At 47.6% G+C, this 23,833-nt stretch overlaps 1 protein-coding gene across 1 annotated transcript in view; it reads right to left on the bottom strand.

The window, feature by feature from the left end:
- LOC107119587 (laminin subunit beta-1-like) overlaps positions 1 to 23,833 on the bottom strand; it is a 103,655-nt gene that overhangs the window by 39,181 nt on the left and 40,641 nt on the right. Inside the window, exons 5-17 of the mRNA XM_015422106.1 lie at positions 20,634 to 20,807; positions 17,785 to 17,908; positions 15,617 to 15,690; positions 14,566 to 14,754; positions 12,439 to 12,502; positions 11,513 to 11,715; positions 9,070 to 9,190; positions 7,884 to 8,072; positions 6,088 to 6,267; positions 3,479 to 3,591; positions 3,300 to 3,379; positions 1,323 to 1,479; positions 581 to 733 (exon numbers count right to left, since the gene is read on the bottom strand). Coding sequence (XP_015277592.1) covers positions 581 to 733; positions 1,323 to 1,479; positions 3,300 to 3,379; positions 3,479 to 3,591; positions 6,088 to 6,267; positions 7,884 to 8,072; positions 9,070 to 9,190; positions 11,513 to 11,715; positions 12,439 to 12,502; positions 14,566 to 14,754; positions 15,617 to 15,690; positions 17,785 to 17,908; positions 20,634 to 20,807 — 1,821 coding nt within the window. The remainder of the gene's footprint in view (positions 1 to 580; positions 734 to 1,322; positions 1,480 to 3,299; positions 3,380 to 3,478; positions 3,592 to 6,087; positions 6,268 to 7,883; positions 8,073 to 9,069; positions 9,191 to 11,512; positions 11,716 to 12,438; positions 12,503 to 14,565; positions 14,755 to 15,616; positions 15,691 to 17,784; positions 17,909 to 20,633; positions 20,808 to 23,833) is intronic.

The raw sequence follows: 23,833 nt of genomic DNA, 5'->3' as shown, positions 1-23,833 counted from the left end.
GGGAAAACTCTATGTTTTTCCCTCAGATGACCGCAGCCCCGCCCCTGGCACGCCCGATGCGGCCGCGTCACTTCCGGGTGACGTGCTCGTGGCGCGCGCTTTGCGCGTGCGCTCCCGGAGCAAGCTGGGAGTCCCCCGCTGCGGCTTAAGGTCGGAACCCTATTTCCAGGTGCCACTTGGATGTTGGTCACCCTACACACCGGTATGCTCTCTTCTTTCCTAGAAACATGGGCCTGTAAGTCTCAAGACTGCCTTCCCATCACAAGAGTCGAGCATAACACTTTTTTTATAATTTGATGGTTTAAAGAAAGCCTGAGGGTTTGTTGTATCTTTTGGGGTTTTTTTAAAAAAAGAATCTTATTAAAATGTAAATGTATAAAAACCGAAAATAAAACAACAGCTTGCCAAAATAATTCATTCCTTCATAAAGGCAAAAGTGGCCCTTTCCTCCCCTCAAGGTCTGGAGCGGCAACACCAAGTTGGTGGCCTACAGGAGTAAGCCAGCCTATGACTCATCTCTTTTATTGCTTCCCAACAACCTCTCTGCCACACCACTCCCCCCCCCCCTGCAAACACACACCTTTTGCTGAAGCTGCCGGGCTCGCCTGAGTGCTGCTCTCTGCTGCAAGAGCCTCACTGTGCTGTGCTGGCGTCGCAGCCTCACTTTGCGCCCGTTCTGGACCCCGTTGTAATATTCCACGCAGTCACCCGGAGCCTCAGGACGCAAGGCACCCTGCAACGGAGAGGAAAATCAGTTGCTTGCAGCTGCTAACATCTGTGCTTTACACTCCTCCCTCCTGAGCCATTCAGCAACCTAATGGGGCTTTGGCAGGTGCTGAGGCTGGAAGCTGCAGCAACAGGAACAAAGGGGGAGGAAATGAATCTCCCTATCATGTGCAGTCTGGCTCGCTTGCTTGAGCCAGCTGGATGGTTTCAAAAAACATGTCTGTTGATAAACTCTATAGTGGTGTGTGTCTTTCACCATGCTCTCCCTTTCTGAAACACTACACTTGGGATGGTGCCTGTTTACCTGTCATGGATTTGTTTGCATGCAAAAGATCCTGATTTAGGATGGGGGGCAGAGGAGACTGGATAACTTTCAGGTCCTATCTGGCTGTATAGTAAAAGACTTTTCCAAGGAGAACAAGACATCCCCTGTACATAAATCCTTTAGATAAATCCCATAAAAAAGAGGCACCATTGCCTTTGCCTTCATCCAAACTACGGTCTTGTAGACACAATCCCTTTCTGCATATGGTGCAGGAAATCACCTCCTCTTTCCCCAAGTCTGGCTCCCTCTTTTCCCCTCCCCATGCACTGACCGGCAGACCAGGATGGGTTGGCGGGTGGCCCGTGGCATGCTCTGCTTCGTACATATAGTAGTCCAGGGGCATGCAGAAAAACCCAGGCTGCACTTCATTGCACTGGCGGCCCATGAGGTTGGCCCGACAAGGGCACTGCCCATCATCTGTGGAGCACCTGGAAACAGATGGGAAAATAACCTCAAGGCAAGTAAAATAGACTCCTGACAGCTGGTGGCACTCTTAAATCATAATCAGGGTACTGTGTACCATGTGTCCCTAGATCAAGATGGGTAGCTGTGTTAGTCTGTCTGTAGCAGCAGAAAAGAGCAAGGGTCCAGTAGCACCTTAAGGACTAACAAAATTTGTGGCAGGGTAGGAGCTTCTGTGAGTCACTGCTCAAGTCCTCTCACCAAAGCTCCTACCCTGCCATAAATTTTGTTCGTCTCTAAGGTGCTACTGGACTCTTGCTCTTTTCTACTGCATGAATCCATTGTTTATCCGGGGGGGGGGGATGTTAGTTTGGATCCACCAAAAGATTTCCACATGTTCTAGGGCTCTTGCACAAGTGAAAGTGTGAAAAAACCCTCACACTAGCATTTTGTGCTAAGCTAAACATAGGAGCTGCGGTGGCTCAAGTGGTTAAGACGCTGAACTGCAGGCTGTGGAAGGTCAATAGTTCAGCAGTTCGAGACCTGAGTTGCCGCATGATGGAGTGAGCTCCCGTCTCTAGTTCCCCCTCCTGCCGACCTAGCAGTTCGAAAGCAAGACATTGCAAGTAGATAAATAGGTACCACTTTGGTGGGAAGGTAACAGTGTTCCGTGCACCTTGGTGTTTAGTCATGCCGGCCACATGACCACGGGAACGTCTTCGGACAGCGCTGGCTCTTCGGCTTTGAAATGGAGATGAGCACCGCAACCCTAGAGTCGGACTTGACTGGCTTTCGAGCAAGGGAACCTTTACCTTTAAACATAGAGTATCCTGAACTGCTCTTCAGCTTGTTCAAGACATTGTACAAGCAATTTCTGGACATTATAAGACATAGGGAGAAAAGTGGTAGATATGGCACAAGATCTTGCACAGGCAGAACAGCACGACTCGTGTTCCTGCTTTCACATTGCTGGATTCAAGCTGTTATGTTTTAATAAGTAATACACAGGTTCGTTTTACATCACCTTTTTAAATTTTGTGTGTTAAGCGCCATCAAGTCACTTCCAACTCACGGTGACCCTATGAATTGTCCTGTAAAATGTCCTGTCATTAACAGTCCTCATGCTCAGATCTTACAGACTGAGGGCAGTCTGTAGAATCAATCCACACGTCATGTTGGGTCTTCCTCTTTTCCTGCTGCTTTCAACTTTTCCTAGCAGTATTGTCTTTTCCAGTGAGTCTCGTCTTCTCATAATGTGACCAAAGAACGATAGCCTCAGTTTGGTCATTTTAGCTTCTAGTGATTTTGAAATTTTCTACACTAGGTTCATTTAATGTTTCCTGTTTGACTTCCCTATAAATTGATTTGTTTTGTCGATGCACTATAACAAAGTCAAAATATAGAGATATAGAAAAGCTGGCTTATAAAACCATAAAACACATGCAAAACTGGCTTATAGAAACCACAAAACACACAAGCATTAAGACAATCTGCCATATGGACAGCTAACTAAATGCACTCTTTCTGCCTCCAAACCAGAAGAAGCAGCCTTTTCAGTCATTAGCTATACTTCTGTGCAGTGTTATGCTGGAGAGCATGTGTACCACCACCACAATGATACCTTTACCACTGCACGGTATCTTAATTTTATCACGGAATCTGACCCCTGGCATAAGGGTCAGTTTGCGTCACAAAATACACTTCCAGCTCCAGGGCCACAGTTCGGGGGAATACTTACTCCCCAAATACCCCAGTTGGCCACAACTCTACTAGTGCCCTCCCACTCCCCATGCCACATGACTTTGTCCCCATTTCCCCCACCTGGTCGTGTCCATTCCACTCCTACCTGTTGCTGTAGGCACCTCCAAAATCACAAGCACAGCTTCGGCATCCAGTCATGTCATAGCTGAGCCCCCAGTATTCAGGCTGTGGAAGAGGAGGATAATTACAACCGGAAGGAGATCAAATCCATAGCACAGGCAGAAGCACGAACACACGCTCTCTAATGGTATAGCGCTCACTCACCAAACACTGGTTGCAATATCGCCCCGTAACAAAACGCTTGCAGTAGCAGTCACCGCTGATGTGGTCGCAGGGGCTGCTACCTGCGATGATCCCACGAGGGTCACACCTGCAAGCTGAGAACAGCAGGGCCCAGTATGGGTTGTTAATCCAGCTATGCCTGGTACAAGGCTATCCCACCAACCCCTTCTCTTCCTAGCTCTGCTGAGCAGGCTCAAAGGGGCCAGAATTCTGAGCTCTCACCACTCCATGTTCGACTCCACCCAGTTTCTGCAACCAAGGTCCTGCAGGTGGAATAAGGCCATCCAATTGTTTCCTACACACATCTTGCTTTACTTCAAACCGATCTAAAATTGTTCATTCTAATAGATGTACTCAGGAAAAGAAAGCCAGAACTCCAGGAATACAGACTAATCAGCAGAAGAACAGAAACTGTGTATGTGTTGTTGGGGGGGAAATAATACAGCATAAAGAAATTGCCACCATCACCCACACTAGGAAGACACCCAGTTTCAGAGATGGTACAAGGCATTTGACTACCTGAAGCACAAAATGGTGGTGAGAATATAACAGACCAAATAATTGACAATTTGCTGCACTGTAGTGATACCCCGGACTCGAGTTGGACTCAACTGTGCGACTGAACAACCCCTAGATCAACAAGACAAGGTGCCTCGCTCTATCTAACAGGAGGGCTGTTCCTGTCTAGAATCTCTCTGATTTACCAAATCCAGACTCTTACAGGGCTCTTTTTGTAGAAAAAGCCCAACAGGAACTCATTAGCATAATAGGCCACACCCAACAGCAGAAACTCATTAGCATATTAGGCCACACCATGACAGCACAACTCATTCGCATATTAGGCCACCCCCCCATGTTACCAGCAGTGTGGTCATCCAGCCACACCCACCTTTTGCTTCTTATTCTGCTTACTTTGTTTATTGTCTAAACCCAGGGCTTTTTTTGTAGCAGGAACTTCTTTGCATGTTAGGCCACACACCCCTAATGTAGCCAATCCTAATGAGTTTCTGCTGTTGGGTGTGGCCTATTATGCTAATTAGATCCTGCTGGGCGTGGCCAATTCGGGAGCCAGGCGGAACTCCGTTCCTGCCCCAAAATGGCCCTGCTTCTACATAACCACACCAGCTAGAAACTTGCCTTTTAAAAACATGACACCAGGAATTAATAGGAGGCAGTCAAGTAGCTTAAATTCTGGAGAGCTGCTATACTGCCGTCCAGATGCTGGGATGCTTCAGGTGGCGCAGGTCCTGACAGCTGCTAAGAACAGGTATGAAATCAGCACAATCTATGCTGGTTTATTCTGAGTAACATGAGGGTGTTTCAGCTTGTCTTTCCTCTATGCACCACTTACAATTACATAGGCTTTACATAGGGCTGCTCTTGAGAGGAACCCTTTTGGATCACACCAGTGGTCCATCTAGTCCAGCACTGTCTCACACAGTGCCCAATCAATTATATGGAGGGCCAACAACAGGGCATAGAGGCTGAGGCCTTCCCTTGAAGTTGCCTCCTGGATCTGGGGTTCAGAGGTTTAGTGCCTTTGAATGTGGAGGTTCCCTTCAGTCACCATGGCTAGTAGCCATTGATAGGCTTATCCTCCTTTTAAAGCTGTTTATTCCTGTGGCCATCACTACATTGTCTGGCAGAGAATCCCACATTTTAATCACTCTGTGTAAAAACGAATTTCATTTTGTCTGTCCTGAACCTAGTGCCCATTAGCTGTATTGAATGCCCTTGAGTGCTAGAATTTTGGAGAGGGAGAAAAATTTCTCTTTGTCAACTCTCTCCACCCCATGCATAATTTTATAAACCTCTATCATATCGTCCCAGCCCCCCCCCCAGTCATCTCCTTTCTAAACTGAAAAGTCCCAGATTCTTCAACCTTTCCTCTTGGGGAAGGAGCTTCAACCCCCTAATAATCTTGGTTGCCCTCTTCTGTACTTCTTCCAGCTCTGCAATGTCCTTCTTGTGCAGAAACTTTAATTGGTGCAGAATGCTGCAACCAGGAATTTCACTGGATTGGGTCATAGGGACCATCCCACTCCAGTCTTGGCCCGCCTTCACTGAATCCCCGCTATTTCTGGACACAATTCAAGATGCTGGTGCTGACCTCTAAATGCCTATACGGGTTTGAGACCAGCATACTTGGGGTACTGCTTACTCCCTTACGAAACGACCTGATCGCTCTGGTAGATCTTCTGAGGCCCTCCCTTGGGTGCCCCTGCCTTCTGAGATTAGGTGGGTGGCAACCCGAGTGATGGCCTTCTTGATTATGCCACCAAAACTCTGGAACTCTTTCTCCAGACAGACGCACCTGTCCCTCTTTTGTTGCTGCCTTCTGCCAGCAGGTGGAGACTTCTCTGTTTTGACTGGTATTCCCTCAGGGATCCTTCCTTCCTGCCCCCTGTTTTAATTGTGTGTGTGTTTTAACTTGGTTTTAATGATGTGGTTTGTGTTTGGTTTTGATGGCTTTTCAGATGTGCTTTATTATGTCTGTTTTTAGTCTGTTTTAACCTCGGTGGCCCTTGTGAAATGAAAAGAACGGAAGGCTCGTCCCCACCACATCACCTCAGGCAATCTCCAATACTAACGCTGGCACCCCTGGGGGTCGTTGCGGCTCAGTCCGTAAAAGGCTTCTTTGCAGCTGTCACAGCGCATCCCCTTGACGTTCTCTTTGCAGCGGCACTGCCCAGCAATCATGCCCAGCATTGCGTCTGTGTGACTGTCACACACGCCACCATCCAAGGAGCCCACTGGGTCACAGTCACAGGCTGTGGGACAAAAGAGAAGCAGGGAAGAGGTATACATTAGAGTATACAGTCAGCATCCTGGGTGGCTGAGAGAGGTTGAATCAGAACCAGAGATCTAGAGAATCAAAGGGTCACATCCATAGGGTTGGGTCCCACAGAAGATTTCTGTACACGCTACAGTACTTGCACAAGCGGAAGCCCTAAAATTATTCATAAGAATAGCCATGCTGGATCAGACCCAAGGCCCATGTAGTCCAGCATTCTGTTCACACAGTGGCCAACCAGCTTCCTCTAGGAAGGCCACAAACAGGAAGTCTGCAACCGCACCATCCTGCCTGTGCTCCCCAGCAACTGACCTAAAGAGGCATGCTACCTCTGGTACTGGGGGGGAGTACATATCTATTCCTTGCTGGCTGCTTGCATGAAATGAAAGCAACGGTATCCCCATTATCTTTACCACATGCAAGGCATAGTACAAGACACAGTACAAGGTGTTTCTTCTGACACAATTTCAAAGCTAAACTGAATGTAATCATTTGACCCCATCTGTTGTACATTCCATTGGCACATGAAATGTACATTCCATATGCACATGAAATGGGAACCACCACATGATGTTGTGCTCATTTTGAACACTGACCTGTGGGCTCCCCAGGCTGGATCAAAAATAAACCTATGTTTACCTGGTTCCAGGGTAGGGTTGCCAGCCTCCAGGTGGGGCCTGGAGATCTCCTGGAATTACAGCCGATCTCCAGGCTACAGAGAACAATTCCCCAGAGAAAATAACTGCTTTGGAAGGTGGGCTCTATGGCATTTTATCCTACTGAGGTCCTTCCCCCCCAAAAAACCCCACCCATCCTAGGCTTCATCCCCCAAATCCCAGGAATTTCTCAACCCAGAGCTGGTGACCCTACCCTACACCAAGGGGAAACTGTAGGGCAGGGAGGGCTGGAGATGGAACCTACACCTGGAAGCTCCACCTTTTGCCACCAGCGGGGTGGTTGGTAGCTAAGCTCGGTTTTCAAAATAGTGCAGGCAGTTTGGTGTAGTGGTTAAGAGCAGTGGACTCTAATCTGGAGAGCCAGACTGTATTCCCCACTCCTCCACATGAAGCCAGCTGGGTGACCTTGGGTCAGTTACAGTTCTCTCAGAGCAGTTCTCTCAAGAGCTCTCAGAGCTCTCTCAGCCCAACCTACCGCACAGGGTGTTTGCTGTGGGGAGAGGAAGGCAAGGCTATTGTAAGCTACTCTGAGACTCCTTCGGGTAGTGAAGGGTGGGTTATAAAAACCAACTCTTCTTCTATCACTTTCCCTGCCAAGCCTGTACCTACTTTCAACAGGGAAAGTGATAGTGAGGAAGAAAGGTTAGGGTGGGGGATCCATGACTCAAGAAGGCTTTTGCAGACTAAGTGACGGGTTTTTTTGAACCCTTGATGCTGGACAACATGTCAGCTTTCCAGTTACACAGAACTCTCGACCAAGCAGCATGAGAAGGCAGCTACATTCCCCACTACATACAGATCAAGATGGTTTACCGATGCAAATATATTTGGTCCCTTCAGATACACAATCGCCTAATTAGTTACTTTTTGAGAGCAATAATGATCTGGGGAGTGAAGAAGAGAAGGTGATACTCACGGATGCAGGCCGTGCTGGCCCGGATGTCAGCCAGAGGGTTGCGATAGTAGAAGGGCTTGCAGAGCTGGCAGTGCCGGCCCACGGTGTTGTGCTGGCACTCGTCGCAGACCCCACCGCTGGTGTTGCCTGTGGCCAGGTACACAGCCATGTCGAAGTGGCACTTGTGTGAGTGTTCGTTGCAGTTACATTCTGCGAAGCAACCAAGGACACCGTTAACAGGTAAGATGCTTCCCAACTTGAATCAGTTCACAGGGCTGCCAGCTCTGGGCTGGGAAATTCCTGGAGATTTTGGTGGGTGGAGCCTGGAGAGGGGCCTCAGTGGGGTATAATGCCAAAGAGCCCAGCTTCCCAAAGCAGCCATTTTCTCCAGGGGAACTGATCTCTGAAACTCAGAGACCAGCTGTAATTCCAGGAGATCTCCACCCCCCCACCTGCAGACTGGCCACCCTAAGTTCCAGCTTTCACCCTCCTTCTCCTTTCACTCACCCATTTTTCTCCCATGATGTTGCTTAAGTGATCTAAGGCAGCAGCCCTTATTACAGTGTTAACTAAATAACTTCTTGGAGCCTGGAGAGGATAGGGCCCTCAGTGGGGTACAGTGCCACAGAGTCCACCCTCCGAAGCAAGGTCCCCCCTAAGCTGAGTTAGTGTGAGCTAGTTCACAGTTTGTTAGACTCTGGTTCGCACATTTTTGCCTTAGCTCAGAAAGGATGGCTCCAGAGCAAACAAATTTATGCAGCAGCCAAATCACTCACTCACAACTTTAATGCCACTAGCTCACAAAGTAGAATTTTTGCTCACAAGACTCCACAGCTTAGAGGGGGCATTGCTCTGAAGTATCCATTTTCTCCAGGGAAACTGATTTTCGTAGTCTGGAAATGAGCTGTAATTCTAGGGGGTCTCCAGGTTCCACCTGGAGGCTGGCATCTTTAGGACTGAAGGACGCCCCCCCTCACATACTCTTGTGAATGTCCCCCATTGTAAATATATAAATATTCACCTTACCCATAAGCCTTTGCAACACTATTGGTCTGTTCTACTCTCCCAGTCAACTTTGAAACAATCAGTGCTATAATTTCTAGACATACTGGTCCACATCTCTCAGGGATAAATGTGCTTCCATTGATCCCCATGGCTTCACCCCAGGGAAGCTCCATGTAAACATAAAAGCTCAAACGTTTCTCACCCCGGCAGGCATGCGGATTGTCGGCCTCAGCTGGTCTCCATGGCAACTCCTGGTAGAAGTCCTTGCAGAGCTCACAGTTGAGGCCCTTGGTGTGATGTTTGCACACACACCGTCCATGGATCTGGGGCAGAGGAAACAGGTGAGGGGGCGTGAAGAGGCGGCCTACTGGCATGGCCCAGTAGACTCAGAGAAGGCTGTCACTCAGATTTTAAAAGGTCCCATGACCCCAAGAGAGCTAAATAGTGGCTGATGGTCATAGGCTTGGTAATATGCATGACTGCAGTCCTATAACAGATTCTAGTAGCATTTGCAGACTCTCCCTCCCCCAATTAAGTCTCTAGCCCTGATGTTTTGTGTAGAATAAATAACCCTAAAAAACATATGACCAATTTCTGCAAAAGCCTTCTTAAATCAGAAAGGGGCTGGGCAGAATTTCCTTTGGGTAAATTTGGGATTGCTTCACTCTATACGTGCCTTTCTCTTCTGACATAACTGTTATGGAAGAAATGCGATCCTTTTACTCTCTGCTAATCTTCTTCCCTACAGAAAAATAACTAGGGTTGCCAGCCTCCAGGTGGGGCCTGGGGATCTCCCGCTTTCACAACTGAACTGATCTCCAGTTGACAGAGATCAGCTCCCCTGGAGAAATTGGTTGCTTTGAAGGGTGGACTCTATGGCATTGTATCATGCTGAGGCTCTTCCCTTCCCCAAATTCCGCCCTCTCCTGGATCCACCCCCAAAGTCTCCAGGTATTTTCCCACCCAGAGCTGGCAACCCTAAAAATAGCATAAGCTATCAGGGCAGGAGGAATCTGAGTTAATCATATGAAAAATATATCTGTAAGGGCCGTTTCAGAAGGTAAAGCAAATAGAGAAAGAAGTACTTTTCTCCCTTTCTCACGATACAAGAACTTGTGGGCACTCCATGAAATTGCTGAGCAGTCGGGTTAGAATGGATAAAAGGAAGTACTTCTTCACCCAAAGAGTGATTAACACATGGAATTCACTGCCACAGGAGGTGGCGGCAGCTACAAGCATGGACAGCTTCAAGAGGGAATTAGGTAAACATATGGAGCAGAGGTCCATCAGTGGCTGTTAGCCACAAGGCATAGATAGGAACTCTCAATCTGGGGCAAGTGATGCTCTGTCTTCTTGGTGCTTGGGGGGGGGCAACAGTGGGAGGGCTTCTAGTGTCCTGGCCCCAGTGGTGGACCTCCTGATGGCACCTGGTATTTTTGGCCACTGTGTGACAGAGTGTTGGACTGGATGGGCCATTGGCCTGATCCAACATTGGCTTCTCTTATGTTTAGCCATGTTGGTTTGCAGTAGAACAGTTAGATTTGAGCTCAGTGGCACCTTAAGAGACCTACAAGAATTTTCTAGAGTCAAGAACTTTCTACAAGAACTTTCTAGAGTCAAAGCTCCCTTCATCAGATACAAGTCGGAATGGCAGTCTTTGAATCCTTCTGACTGGGATATAAGGACTCAGGGATCTCCATTCTGACTTGTATCTGACTGAAGGGAGCCTTGACTCTCTCAAGCTTGTTCCTCAAAAATCTGGTTTGTCTCTAAGGTGCAACTGGACTTGAATCTAACATATATATGAGGAGTTTCTGAAGCCGAATTTTTTTATTTTGGTTACTGGCTTTATGCTTCCTGGTGACAAAATGGAGTTTTTAGTGCAGTAGGCTAGACTATTTGCATATACCATAATTGGGGGGGGGGAATCACACTTCATAAGCAGAAATTCCCATTAGCCTACGCTTATGAAATCACTTGAGAGAATGACTCAGATGCAGGGGAAGAGAGCAGCGAGGGCCCAGGAGGGGGGGGGGGGGGGGGGGGGGGGGAGGGAATCATTCTTTGCATGAAATTCTGGAGAGTCACTGCAGCCAGAGCAGACAACGCTGAGCTGGATGGACCTGTTGGAATACGTAAGGTCTACAGTGCAGCGTTATGAAGAAGATCTGAAGATCCTACAGGAGGACAGCTGAAGGACTCGGAGTTAGGATAGCTAGACTATGAACCTTCCACTTCTTCAAATTGTGTCCTTGCTATCTCCTGAGTGGCTCTTCTGGAGACTTCCTGCTCCTGTAGAGATTCATGTTGCTCTTTTTTTATTTTTCCTTTTATTCCATACCCCAATATATATGCATTTTAAAATTGCAGGGAGCTTCATGGTGCTCTTTATTCCTCTCACAGCAGTTAGGCTACACAGTTAAGTGTCTCTCTCCTATGCTCTATCAAAGCTTGTTCTTCTTTAATAAAGCTACTTATTTTTCTTTAAGCAGTTGGTGCTCCACTTCCTTGCATACTTAAACTCTGCCAACGAGACCAATATAAGCAACTTTTTGCACCCAAGCAAATTTTAGCATTATGCCTTGTTGTCTTCTTCCTGCTACGGCATTTTTCCTCCCCGACCCCCTGCCCCGCCAAGTCCTTACCATGCCTTCAACTCTGCTTGACACCCCAGGCAGGGGGGCACACTCCGAGGCATGTCCATAGCAGAAGCAGCTCCCACGCAACACCATCTCGTATACGGCATAGTAGTACTTCTGCAGCACCTGATGTCGGGAGTCCAGTAGGTTGTCGCCCAGAGTGTGCAGCTTGGTGAAGTTCACCCGCAGGTTAGTGACTCGTAAGAGATCTGGGCAGGAGTGGACGGAGGGGGACGTTGGTGCAGAGCTCCTAGGGTCCCTGCCTCAGACATCCTGGCAACAGCCTCACAGCCCACATCCCACCCAACTTGCTGATAATCCATTCTTGGGTTTCTCCCTTGCCTCCCATACTAGGGCGGCAACCTTAATTAACCGGCTGACTGATCCATCAGTGAGCTAAGGGCATGTTGGTTTATCGTACAGCACAGGAATGGCAAAGGAAACAGTAAAGGCAGACCTTCTCTTCTAACAGTTAGCGGCATCTTTGGCTTATTCAACTGTAACGTCTCTACAAAGACCGCTAATGAGTTTTGGGTATTATGCAAATTTATTTAAATTAAATCAATCAACTGTTTAAAAGACAGATATTTAGTTTAATAATCTTTAAAACAGCCCTAATCTGTTAATACGTAAAACAGCCGTCATATATTGGTCGCTGTGTATCTAAGCTCCGCTGCTCTGGTGCCACTAAAGACCTTGCCACTGCTGTCTTGTTCTCTCGCTCTCTCTGCATGCGTCCTCCATGTCTTTCACCTCCCCCTGTTTCTCCATCTCAGGTCATGGCATTGTGATGATTAATCATATCCTGAATGTCCTGCGTCTGAAAAACTCATAATCCATGCCCATTTTTCTCCAGTGCTGTTGAAGTCCCAGAGTTAAGGGGCTGTCGTCCCCACCCTTCCTTTTCCCTTGACCTCCTGTTACTGTCATACCTTGGATTTCTCGGCTGTAAGGGTCCTCTACCTTTACAGCTGGGTCCAGAACTTTGAAAATCACCTGTGGGTTCAAGCAAGAGGGAATGTCTTTCCTTAGTAGTTGATACAGTACAGCAACTTCTTCCAAAAGTCCCAGGGCAGGGCATCAAATTATTAGGCCCAATCTCAACCCAAGCACTTTCCCCTGAAATTTGATTGCAGGCACAATTCACCTTTGAATTGTGAGCAGGTTGTGCCGAATTTACTGTGGAGTATATGTTCCTTGTTGATGAATGTGTAAGCTTATTATCCCAGATGGGAGACCAGGAGATTATCACCAAGGTCACTGCTGTGGGAGGCTTGAAAAGTTTTTCTCACTGTTTCATTCAATATAATAGCGACTGAAGAAGAACTCTTGTGGAAACAAGGGAACTATACCAGGTCCGGGACCTTGTATCGTTGTTACTGTTATCTCTGAATGTATTACTCCTCATTGTTACTGTTATTTCTGAATGTAATTACTCTGCATTGTTATTGTAATTTTGAATGTTATTGTTCCCAAGTGTATAGGATGTCTCAGCTATTGGTTAGTTTGATTGCTTAACTACATCCTATTTGGTCAGCTGGCAACTGGACTCTTGTAATTTTTGTGAGTTCATTGATACTGGTGTTGTATTTGACTACAGTGTTGTATTGTCTTTAATAGAGTTTTAGTTGTTAATTCTTTCTTACTGGTGGAACTTTTATATGATTTGGGAGTCTCTGAGATTGCAGCCCATTTTCAGAGTTTAACGTATTTGGTTACAGCCCTTTTCACACTATATTACAAGAACTATTTGCAAATGGAAGAGAGTACAGAACAGTGGCTGAACCACATCAGGGTCACAAGATTAACGCCTGTGTTTTAAAGTCACTGCTGTTTGCAGGGGCTTTTTAGATCCTGCCTCCCGACTTTCTACTGGCTGGCAATGGCTGCAAAACAAAACAGAAGTCGAGTGGCACCTCATAGACTGGCAGCATTTATTCCAGTATGAGTTTTCATGAGACAGAGCTCATTTCTACAGACGCAAGAAGAGAAATAAAGCCCTGAATCTCAGTTTGACTGAAAGGGAGAGAGAAAGGGAGGTGGTGAGCAGCAGGCTTCCCAAGTACTTATCGTGATTTGGCGGGGGACACAGACGTCTTCGCAGGATCATTCCCACGGGGACAACAGACGTGCCACACCATGCCATCGCCAGGAAGTGACGCCAGCGATGCTCTGGCAATGGGGCGGGAAACTCTATGGTACCATCGAGTTTTCAGCCCCATTGCCAGAGCATTGCCCGGCATCACTTCCTGGCGACAGCATGGTGCGTTACAGGGAGGAATGGTCCGGCTGGGGAGCATTTTTCCCCCACCGGATCGCGGTAAGTACTTGGGAACCCTAGTGAGCAGAGAGAGGCCCAATATAATAAATCAGGTGGGATTCTCTAAGATGCTTTCCACATAGAGGTGGGCTTGTGTGGTTTCCCCATTGAGCTGCACTTTTTGCTCCCAGTTGAGAAAATGTTGAGTGAATGCTAGATGCAGAATTGCCCAGAGACCAGTTCCCCAGAGAGGAAATGGCAGCTTCAGAGAGCAGACTCTCTGGGATCCTGTAATGTACTCCGCCATTACCACGTGCACGACCGTTGGGCCATGCGGTCAAGCACAGCCCTGAAGCTTCGCTCAGGGAGAACAATAGCCCAGCGGATCCTAGCCCGCACCTATCAGAGGGCCAGGTCCGCAGCCGAGAGCCTATGGGACTCTCGGCTACTGTAAATAGCCTGTAGGAAGTAGGGGGTGTGTTTTGGTGGTGGGTTTCTCTGGGCATATATACCGGCCTGCGAGCCGGCAGTCTTTGTCTTGTTCCAGCTTAATAAAAGTACTCTGCTGAAATCACTCCACGTTCTGAGTACTTTTCAGATCCCATCCCTGATTACCCTCCCTTCCCTCCTCAAACTTGTAATCCCCAGATACCACCCCCAAATCTCCAGGAATTTCCCAAGCCAGACTTGGCACTGCTGTACATGAGTCATGAAACTGCAAACATTTTAATTTTCAGTTTTCAAAGGGCAGCACCGGCCTTCCTGCACATTAATTGCACCTCAGCGGGGAAGTACTGACCTCACCGTGGCTGGAGGGCTCAATCTCAGAGTATCGCTGGTCACACACTGCCTGGTTGACATGTGTCGGGATCTGGGTAGGGATTCTAGGGAACAGCTTGGAGCAATTGAAGGCAAAGTAACGATAAACTTTCCAAGTGTGCCCAAAATCGGATGAACGTTCAATCAACATGGCTGCTGGGCGGAAGGTCTGGAAGAGAAAGAAGGAGAGAGCTGAGCTGCCGTTTTCTTTCTGTGGTGCCCCCCCCCCCAAAAAACCCTTCAGACAAAAAAATACCAAAATTTTCAAACAAGATGCTTGTAAGCAAGGCCACATTCAGAAATGCCCATTCAAGCACTTTTCAGGCCCACGTTAGGGGGTGTGCATGTAAAAAAAAATGAAGCTTTAAAGATGTTTATATTAATTGGTTGGTTTTTTAAAAACTGATCCACGGCCATGCGGGAAAGCTGTTTCTTTTTGCACATAAGCACACACACTGTCCACGCAAAAGCTGCTTTCTCTCACTTCACCTGGTCCAGCCACACATCCTTACAATGCAGAACCCACCCTATCAGGTGTAGTTTCTCTTCATCCTGTCACATGACTCAGATGCCATAAAACTTCTTGAATCCTTGCTTCAGTGAGTGTCATGCTACTGTCCAGGTCTAAGCTATATGAAGCTCAGGATTGGAGGGAGGGGCCCCACAGTGCTGTGTTACTGAATTGGACAGAAATCCACAAACCTCCCGTTAGCCTGTGCTTTTTGGTAATGAAGCTCTTGCCAATTCCCCATGAAAGCATCTAGTTGTTGTTGCCATTAAGGCACAGCTGACTTATGGCAACTCTGCAGGGTTTTCAAGGCAAGAGACATTCAGAGATGGTTTGCCATTGCCTGCCTCCGCATCATGACCCTGGTATTCCTTGGTGGTCTCCCATCCAAATACCAGCCAGTGCTGACCTGGCTTAGCTTCCAAGATCTGATGAGATCAGGCTAGCCTGGGCTATCCAGGTCAAGGTGAAAGCATATAGTAGCCACAGCAATATTTCAGCCTCTTTATAGAATTCCCAGTACCTTAAATTTCATTATGAGGTGAGTGAAGTGGAACTCAGCTTCCAGGTCCAGGCAGATGCTGACCTGCTCAACACCTGGGCATGGAGAGAAAGGGACAGATGTTAGATCCCCTCCCGTAAGTATCCTTCAAGAGGGGAGACTGAAAAGGGGGGGGGAAGTGTCTCATCTACATACATTCTGGAAGAGACAAATTCCTCAGGGATGTAAGTGATGTACGGCATCAGTCTTCCCCTGTATTGCTCACTTATTTGCCTTGAGCTATGTGCAAACAATAGTTTCCCAGAACCCGCAGGTGGTATGATAGAGCTATTGTTGCCTGCAGGCATATATATATTCATTTCATCTGTTCTGCTTTGGTCCCTGAACGCCACTTCCTGAGGCTTTGAAAAACCTGAAAAACTTGTCTAACCAAAGTCCACGGTGGGACCGGAAAACAAAATGAATGTGCCTACTTCTAGGCAGCAATAGCTCTATCATACCATCTTTAAGACTCTGGAAAACAATCACGCATACATACCCTCTGTCTAGTTCTAAGTGTGGAGCCGCGAGTCCTTCCTCCTAGAGGAAACCCCTCTCTCTCCGGATAGACCTATATCTTATATGTAATTCTAGAATACCTTTTCCTAAATTTTTAAATTTCATATCATGCAGCTGTTAGGTTGTGTGTGTGAGAGAGAGATTTTAAAGATGAAGAGTCGGGTTTATACTTGCTTTTTTCTACCTCAAGGGGCAGCTTACAATTGCCTTTCCTTCCTCTCCCCACAACAGGCACCTTGTGAAGCAGGTGAGGCTGAGACAGCTCGGAGAGAACCGTGACTCACCCAAGGTCACCCAGCAGGCTTCATTTGCAGGAGGGGGGGAATCAAACCCGGTTCTCCAGATTATAGTCTGCCGCTCTTAACCACTACATGACGCTGGCTGTTCTTAAAAGGAATACAAGTGCAAGAAACTAGGGACTATTCGACCTTTTCTCCTGTGCTGTCTTTCCCCTGAAAATCACTACCTCCAGTTTGGTTTTACTGATAGGTTTTCCCTAACAGGACCAAAATCTGCCTGCTTGAGGATATTTTCAGTGTGAAAACAGGGTGAGGAGGAAGGATAGAGAGCTCCTCCTCCACCCTTGCAGCAGTGTTCTCTGTTAAATGGCAGCAAGCAGCTCTATTGCGAACAGAGTGGAGGGAGACTGTAGAACTATCGTAACTATGAGGAGAAAGCCTTGACTGGGAGAGGCAGATTCTAGCCACATGCGGTAGAATGGATCTAGGCTGAAGGAAGTAGGGACTCACAGGTCCAGGGAGTTTGAGCAGCATAAAAGAGAAGGGTGGGGGACCATGAGACTTGCCACTTGTTGCTTGAAAGGACCATAGGACTCACATGACATGAGACCTAGCTATATGCCATGAAAAGCTTCAGCTGCCTATTTCTTCATATTAAACATCTATTAAAAAGACAGTACATTTTTTTTTCTTGGCCAGTTAACAATGGCTGCAGTCACACAGAGCATTAGCCACGCTACAGAGATGGAAGATCGGTGGATTTTCCGGGCGCGATCACAGCGCCACATCTGGGAAACATAGAGCTCCCGTGGCGAACCCGAGGCTTCCCGCCAAAGATGCAGGGTAAAAAACTAGTACCTCCGAGGTACTAGTTTCTGGAAACCGTGGGGCAAGGGCGGGCGCCTGATCGCGTTTCCGGTGGTAGGTCGTGGCATCCGGCGCCCGCCCATATCCCGTCGCTAAAAGGGTTTTTTTCCTCCAAGTCTCCACGGGATGCGCACAAGCACCTAACGGCGCATGCGCACACTTAGTTTAAAAACAAACAACACAGCCCCCTCCTCTTTTCCGTACCTCCCCACCACACTCCTGGCTCAGCCTGCTCAAGAGGAACTCTCTGCACCGGGTGGCAGAGGGGGAGGTGCAGGGGGGCGTGGTGGGAGGGCGGCCCGGTTGAAGCTCCTCCTGGAGGGGACTGGACGGAGGACACAGTTTGCATTCCTCTGCAGCCCTGGAAGGGGTTAAACCCGCAGAGCCTTTTGCTAGAGCCCCCCGCGCGCGCGCATTTTCCTGCCCGTGTGACCGGGGCCAATGTTCATTTTAAGAGTATTTTCTTGTCTGAAAAGAACGGAGCCTAAAACAAGTAAATATTCTCAATCCCTTGCTGCCTCTTACCATTCTCTGATTGCCACCAGGTCTGCTCACCATCCTGGCCACTCAGATAGATGACATTCTCAATCCGGTGGCTCTCACGAAGGGAGGGTGAATGTGAGTCACAAACGAAGCATTTCTCAGAGTCCTGCCATGAGAACCACAGTGTACTCAGACATCGACTAAAGCATCACATAGAGAAGGTTGGGAATACTTGGAGGTTTTGTGGGTGGAGCCTGGAGAGAGTGGGGCTTAGGAAAGGGAGGGACCTCCGCAGGGTATAATGCTGTGGAAGACACCCTCCAAAGCAGCCATTTTCTCCAAGAGAACTGATCTTGACCATCTGGAGATCAATGGTAATAGCAGGAGATCTCCAGGTACCACCTAGAAGCTGGCAACCCGACACATGGATGCTCAGCGAAGTCACATGACAGTGGAGGTTGCAGTCATCTACTGTCAGAAGGACACAAGTGTCTGGCAAAGACACTGCTTTCCCCCCACAGAACTCATTGTACAAAGAGCCTGACTCCCCCCCAAAAAGAGGGGAGAAAATCTAAACCAACAAAGCACAAACCTCCAAAGGAAGTTTAGAAAACTTACTGAGGGCCAAAAGCTGATGTCCCTGACAAGGCAATTTTACTTGCACTCTTAGGACCTAAATTGGAAAGTACATATTAGTTCCAGTATATACAACTACTTCTGACACAAGACAGATATATTTGTGGCCCCAAATAGAAACTTTTTGGTGTGTCATTCAATTCCATATTGGAACATTCCAATTTTGGTCCTATTTTATTTATTGTTAATTTCCTCACATGTGTTACAGGGACTCTGTTGCTTGTTGTATTTTGCACTATTTGACCTCTGAAGAAGGTCTTGTGAGCCGAAACACATCAGGTCATATACTATCTTTGAGTGTGTGTGTGTGTGTGTATTTGTAACTTTGAACATTTTATGAGGCTTTCTTTGGGCTCCTACTAGGAGCTGCGGTGGCTCAAGTGGTTAAGACGCTGAACTGCAGGCTGTGGAAGGTCAGTAGTTCAGCAGTTCGAGACCCGAGTGTGCCGCATGATGGAGTGAGCTCCCGACTCTAGTTCCAGCTCCTGCCAACCTAGCAGTTCGAAAGCAAGAAATTGCAAGTAGATAAATAGGTACCACTTCAGTGGGAAGGTAACAGCGTTCCCTGCGCCTTGGTGTTTAGTCATGCCGGCCACATGACCATGGAAATGTCTTCGGACAGCGCTGGCTCTTCGGCTTTGAAACGGAGATGAGCACGGCAACCCTAGAGTCGGATTCACCTGGCTTTCGAGCAAGGGAACCTTTACCATTTTAGGTTTTTATACTTCTTTGTAATAAGCACTCTTTTGTACACTTACGTATGTGTTTAACTTTTGGCCCTCAATAAGTTTTCTAAACTTCCTTTGGAGGTTTTTTGCAAAGAGCTGACTACCAGCTTTCCCCCAGCCCAAGTGCTGTGAAAGTCAGCAGACAGCTATCTACTGACAGTAGTCTGAACCATAGTGAAAATAAAAAGAAAGGCAAAACTTCAGAAAAGGTGCTCCACAGGGGAAGTTCATTACAATCCAATACATTTAGATCCAAGCATCTCTTCAAGTAAAAAAACAACACACAACCTTGTAAAGTTGCTAACTCACAGGAGCAGCTGCCTCATAGGCTTACTTTTTCCTATAAATGAGTGACAGTGCAGTCCTAAGCAAGGCTGCAAGGTTCGAAGTCTGGCCTTAAAACAGTGTAACCTTCTTTAGGATTGAGCTGTTAAGATCCACCTGGATTGAAACATACTAGGGTTGACTAGACTTGCTGTATGGATAGGGCTGCCAGCCTCCAGGTGGAGCCTGGAGATCTCCCAGAATTACAACTGATCTCCAGGTGACCCAGATCAGTTCCCCTGGAGAAAACGGCTGCTTTGGAGGGTGTATCCTATGGCCCTTGTACCCGCTGAGCTTCCTCCCTTCCCCAAACCCCGCCTTCCCCAGGCTCCACCCCAAAAATCTCCAGGTATTTTTTGCTGCGGCTGATAGTTCTCCACCTCCTGCCCCTTTTTGTTGTTTGTGTACTCTGGACCAGCCTGATCCAATTTCCTCCCCAACTGTGCAACCCCCCCCCCTCCATCAAATTCCCACATTTGGGGACACCGTACATGTGACAAAAAAGATGGGTTTCTCTACCTTCTACCATAGGGGAGGTATGATTTTTCTGCTGCACTTTCAGTAGGATTGTCATCCGTTCTCTCTAGCCTTATCACCTTGATCTGCAGCACTTATCAGGGTACGTTATTTAGCTGTACACCATGAAAAGCTTCCGTTGCCCATTTCTTCATATTAAACATCTGTTAAAAGGTTTTCTCTTGACTAGCTGACAATGCTAATTTTAAGAGTAATTTTAAGAGTATTTTCTTATCCAAAAAGAACTGAGGACTGTTTCTCATGTGTTTTTATATATGCAAATGTGCTTCAAACATTACAGGAAGAAAGTCACTCTGCAAGGGAAATATGAAGATGGCTCTTCTCTACTAGTACGGGAAGTGGCCCATGCAACACAATCCTACGCGTGGCTATTCAGTAGTGAAGGGGGCTGACTCCCATGGGAAAGGGCATGGGCTACAGCCTTAGAACACTGTTGCCAGGTGTGCAGACTAACCTCTATTAATCTCTTATGAATAATGTTTCCATTGCAGGTAGGCCTACCTTCTACCATTAGCTTCTGCCTTTAGAAATCGTCCATATATCCAAGGCACTTGGCCAGATAGAAGCAGACGCAGAGCCTCCATCAAGGCAGGCTGTCCTTAGGCTGAATCCCCATTGTCAGTTTTCCCTGGTCCTTCACAATCTCCAGCACTCAGGTAGCATTACCTGTAGATGGCTTACGATGCAGTATTCCTGGGGCTCCTCCAAGCCACAAGTGGATGTTGCACTTAGGCTGTGGGACCTTCCAATGAGCAGGTTCCCTGTGGCCGGATAGCAGCTCCCCTCTGAACAGCCATGGTATAGCAGGTCAGGCTCTTCTGGCCCTTGAGCATTGGCTACCTGAACTGATCAGAAAAAAAAGAAGGGAATAGGCCCAAGGCCATTTTAAGAACGTGTGAGATATCTGGGCATAGTGAAACAGGATCCCTCCCACAGAGACGGATACTATAATCTTCCCTTCCCACCCACCAGTAATTCACACATATACTGGTGATAACAGACCCACTATTTACACGGGCTAGAGGGGTGTACAAAGGACAAGTTAATTTGTTTTATCGGCTACAAATGGTGATGTGTTTTTTAAAAAAGGTCTGAGCCATGCTGTCAACAGCAAGTTCCAAAAACTCCCTTCCTGATTTATCAGATTTAAACATGGGGTTCCAAATGTTTCAGGGCCCAGCTAGCTAGGGTCTGGGCTCTAAACCTGTAGGCAACCTCTTAAAATCATCCTGAATTTTCCAGTTGCTACATTAGAGGAGGGGTTGCCACAAATGGGTATGGGGAGGCAGAAGTGAGAAAAGAAGTTTCTCTGTGACACTAGGGCTGCCAGATCCCCTGGGGGGCAGGGGTTTGCCCGCTTTAGGGGCCCCCAGTCCACTAGCCCAGAACTGGCTGGCAGGGGGGAACCCCACCCCCCAAAATCCTAGATCAGGCCGACGTGCCTGGCGCGATGATGTCACCCACAGCTGAAGTGATCACACCGGACACATCGCCAGGGGGATGCTCTAGCATTCAGCCTGAAAACTCTACGATATCATAGAGTTTCTAGCTGAATGCTAGGGCGTCCCCCTGGTGACATGCCTAGTGTGATGACATCACTCCTGGGTGATGTCATAGCAACACGTGCACATGTGAAGATCCCGGAACAGGAGCTTCTCCCCCCCGCCCTTGCTGGAAAAAGGTAGGGACCTGGCAACCCTATGTGACACTCATATCCTTCATGTGATATTATCTGGCATTGACACAGCTAAAGAATCTCAAGGATGTTTCATGAATCAACATGTGTAGGACAGCTACAACTCTGGTCATACTAAAAGTAGATTTATTGTGGCATAAGCTTTTGCGGCCTAAACTCCACTTTGTCAAATGGATGAAGTGCATCCTCAGTTGGCAGGTATAGATATACACACAAGCATAGAGGCGGAAGGGTAGTAAAGAAGGCCGACACAAGGCAAAGTAAGCACAATGAGCATTTTCAATTTAGTTCCTGCAGTGTGAGAGGAACCCAGAATCCCTCAAACTGTATCTGGATACTATCAAGCTTCCAGATAAATTCTAACTCAGCAGTGTCACACTTGATTCTCCCTTTCAGGTTTTGTTACGGAAGAATGGTGATTCTTATAGCAGTAACAAAATGTCTCAGGAGACTGAAATATTCTCCTGCCTGCCTTTTCTGCCCTGGCCCCTGCCTGATAGAACATGCTTCCGGTTGAGATCAAGGCCCTGCAGGAGTTACCACAGTTCCACAGGGCCTGAAAATGGAGTCGTTCCGCCAGGCCTTTGGCGGAGGTGGTGGACATCCAAATTACACTGGCCTTCCCTGCTCAATCTGGTCAATCAGATAATTCTGTTCTATCTGCCTCATTTGCCCCAGGGCACTGCCTATAACAACTTTGTGCCAATCACTGACAGGAATGTGCCCTCCCTGATATTGTCGCAGCAGACACTGTAGTCAGAAACTATTAGGCTGCCATTAGGGACCGTTTAGAGCTGCGGTGGCTCAAGTGGTTAAGACGCTGAACTGCAGGCTGTGGAAGGTCAGTAGTTCAGCGGTTCAAGACCCGGGTGCCGCAAGACAGGGTGAGCTCCTGTCTCTAGTTCCAGCTCCTGCCAACCTAGCAGTTCGAAAGCAAGAAATTGCAAGTAGCTAAATAGGTACCAGTTCGGTGGGAAGGTAACAGCGTTCCGTGCGCCTTGGTGTTTAGTCATGCTGGCCACATGACCACGGAAACGTCTTCGGACAGCGCTGGCTCTTCGGCTTTGGAACGGAGATGAGCACCGCAACCCTAGAGTCGGATTCTACTGGCTTTCGAGCAAGGAAACCTTTACCTTTACCTTTAGGGTTAGGGTTTTACATAATTTTATCTAGATGGAATTGTTCATGTTTTTATGAATTGACTATTATTTTTATCTTGCCGTGAGCCACCATGAGGTCGCTCGTGGGATAGGGCAGGATATGAGCTGAATAAAATAAAATAATAAATACATAATTATCGTACGGCAGTGTGTGTAATATAGCCAGGAGATCCTAAGATTGTCTGACAGACAGAAGTTCTAGCTCTTTAGTGTTATGCACCACTAGATGGCAAGCTAGACTTATTTTTGAGGCAATAGATGTTTCAGAGGTGGTTTGCCATCACCTGCCTCTGCGTCACAACCCTGGTATTCCTCGGAGGTCGCCCTTCCAAATACTAGCCAAGGCTGACCCTGCTTAGCTTCCAAGATCTGACGAGATCGGGATAGCCTGGGCCATCCAGGTCAGGGTGCATGTGATTCAAGTGGCACTGTCTAAAAGCATCACAGACTATTAGAAATGGTACTTTAAGCTACTGAAGATACCACTCTTTGTTTCTGATTCAGTCATATGAAGGAACACTTGAGACTGGAGAAACAAGATCCCCCTCCCCTTTCGTTACACCTTGTGCTTCCCACTGTCAGAGGAAACATCTGTCACATGCGGAAGCTTTTAATGCCAGAACACAAAGGGTGCTTGTTAGTACTGGCAGAGCATGGTGCTGCTGACCTGCCTATGACCCTGTCAGTCTTCAGATCAGAAGGGGGTCCTGCATGCGCCAGGATCCTAACACTGACCACATCAGGATTTCAGGATATATTAAGGAGAAACTTGCAAGTAGGCTATGATTTCCTGATCGATTCAACAAGTCTAGAAAGAGATTAAGCTTTCACAGTATCACCAGGTTTGTGAAAATTGAACAAAGAGTTCTGATCTAACACCTGCAAATGAAGTCTTCTATATAAGAATTTTGCGGTGTGTGAAACAACCCTTGGATAGGGACAGGGGTCATTTCCTGCAGGAGCGCACAGAAGCGGAGCTCCGGCAGTAAAGAGCCCAGGGGGCGGGCACA

This window comes from Gekko japonicus, unplaced genomic scaffold (assembly GCF_001447785.1).
Source record: "Gekko japonicus isolate JY-2015 unplaced genomic scaffold, Gekko_japonicus_V1.1 scaffold292, whole genome shotgun sequence".
NCBI lineage: Eukaryota > Metazoa > Chordata > Lepidosauria > Squamata > Gekkonidae > Gekko > Gekko japonicus.
Note: the sequence above shows the minus strand (reverse complement) of the source record. Positions and strands in the feature narration are given on the sequence as shown.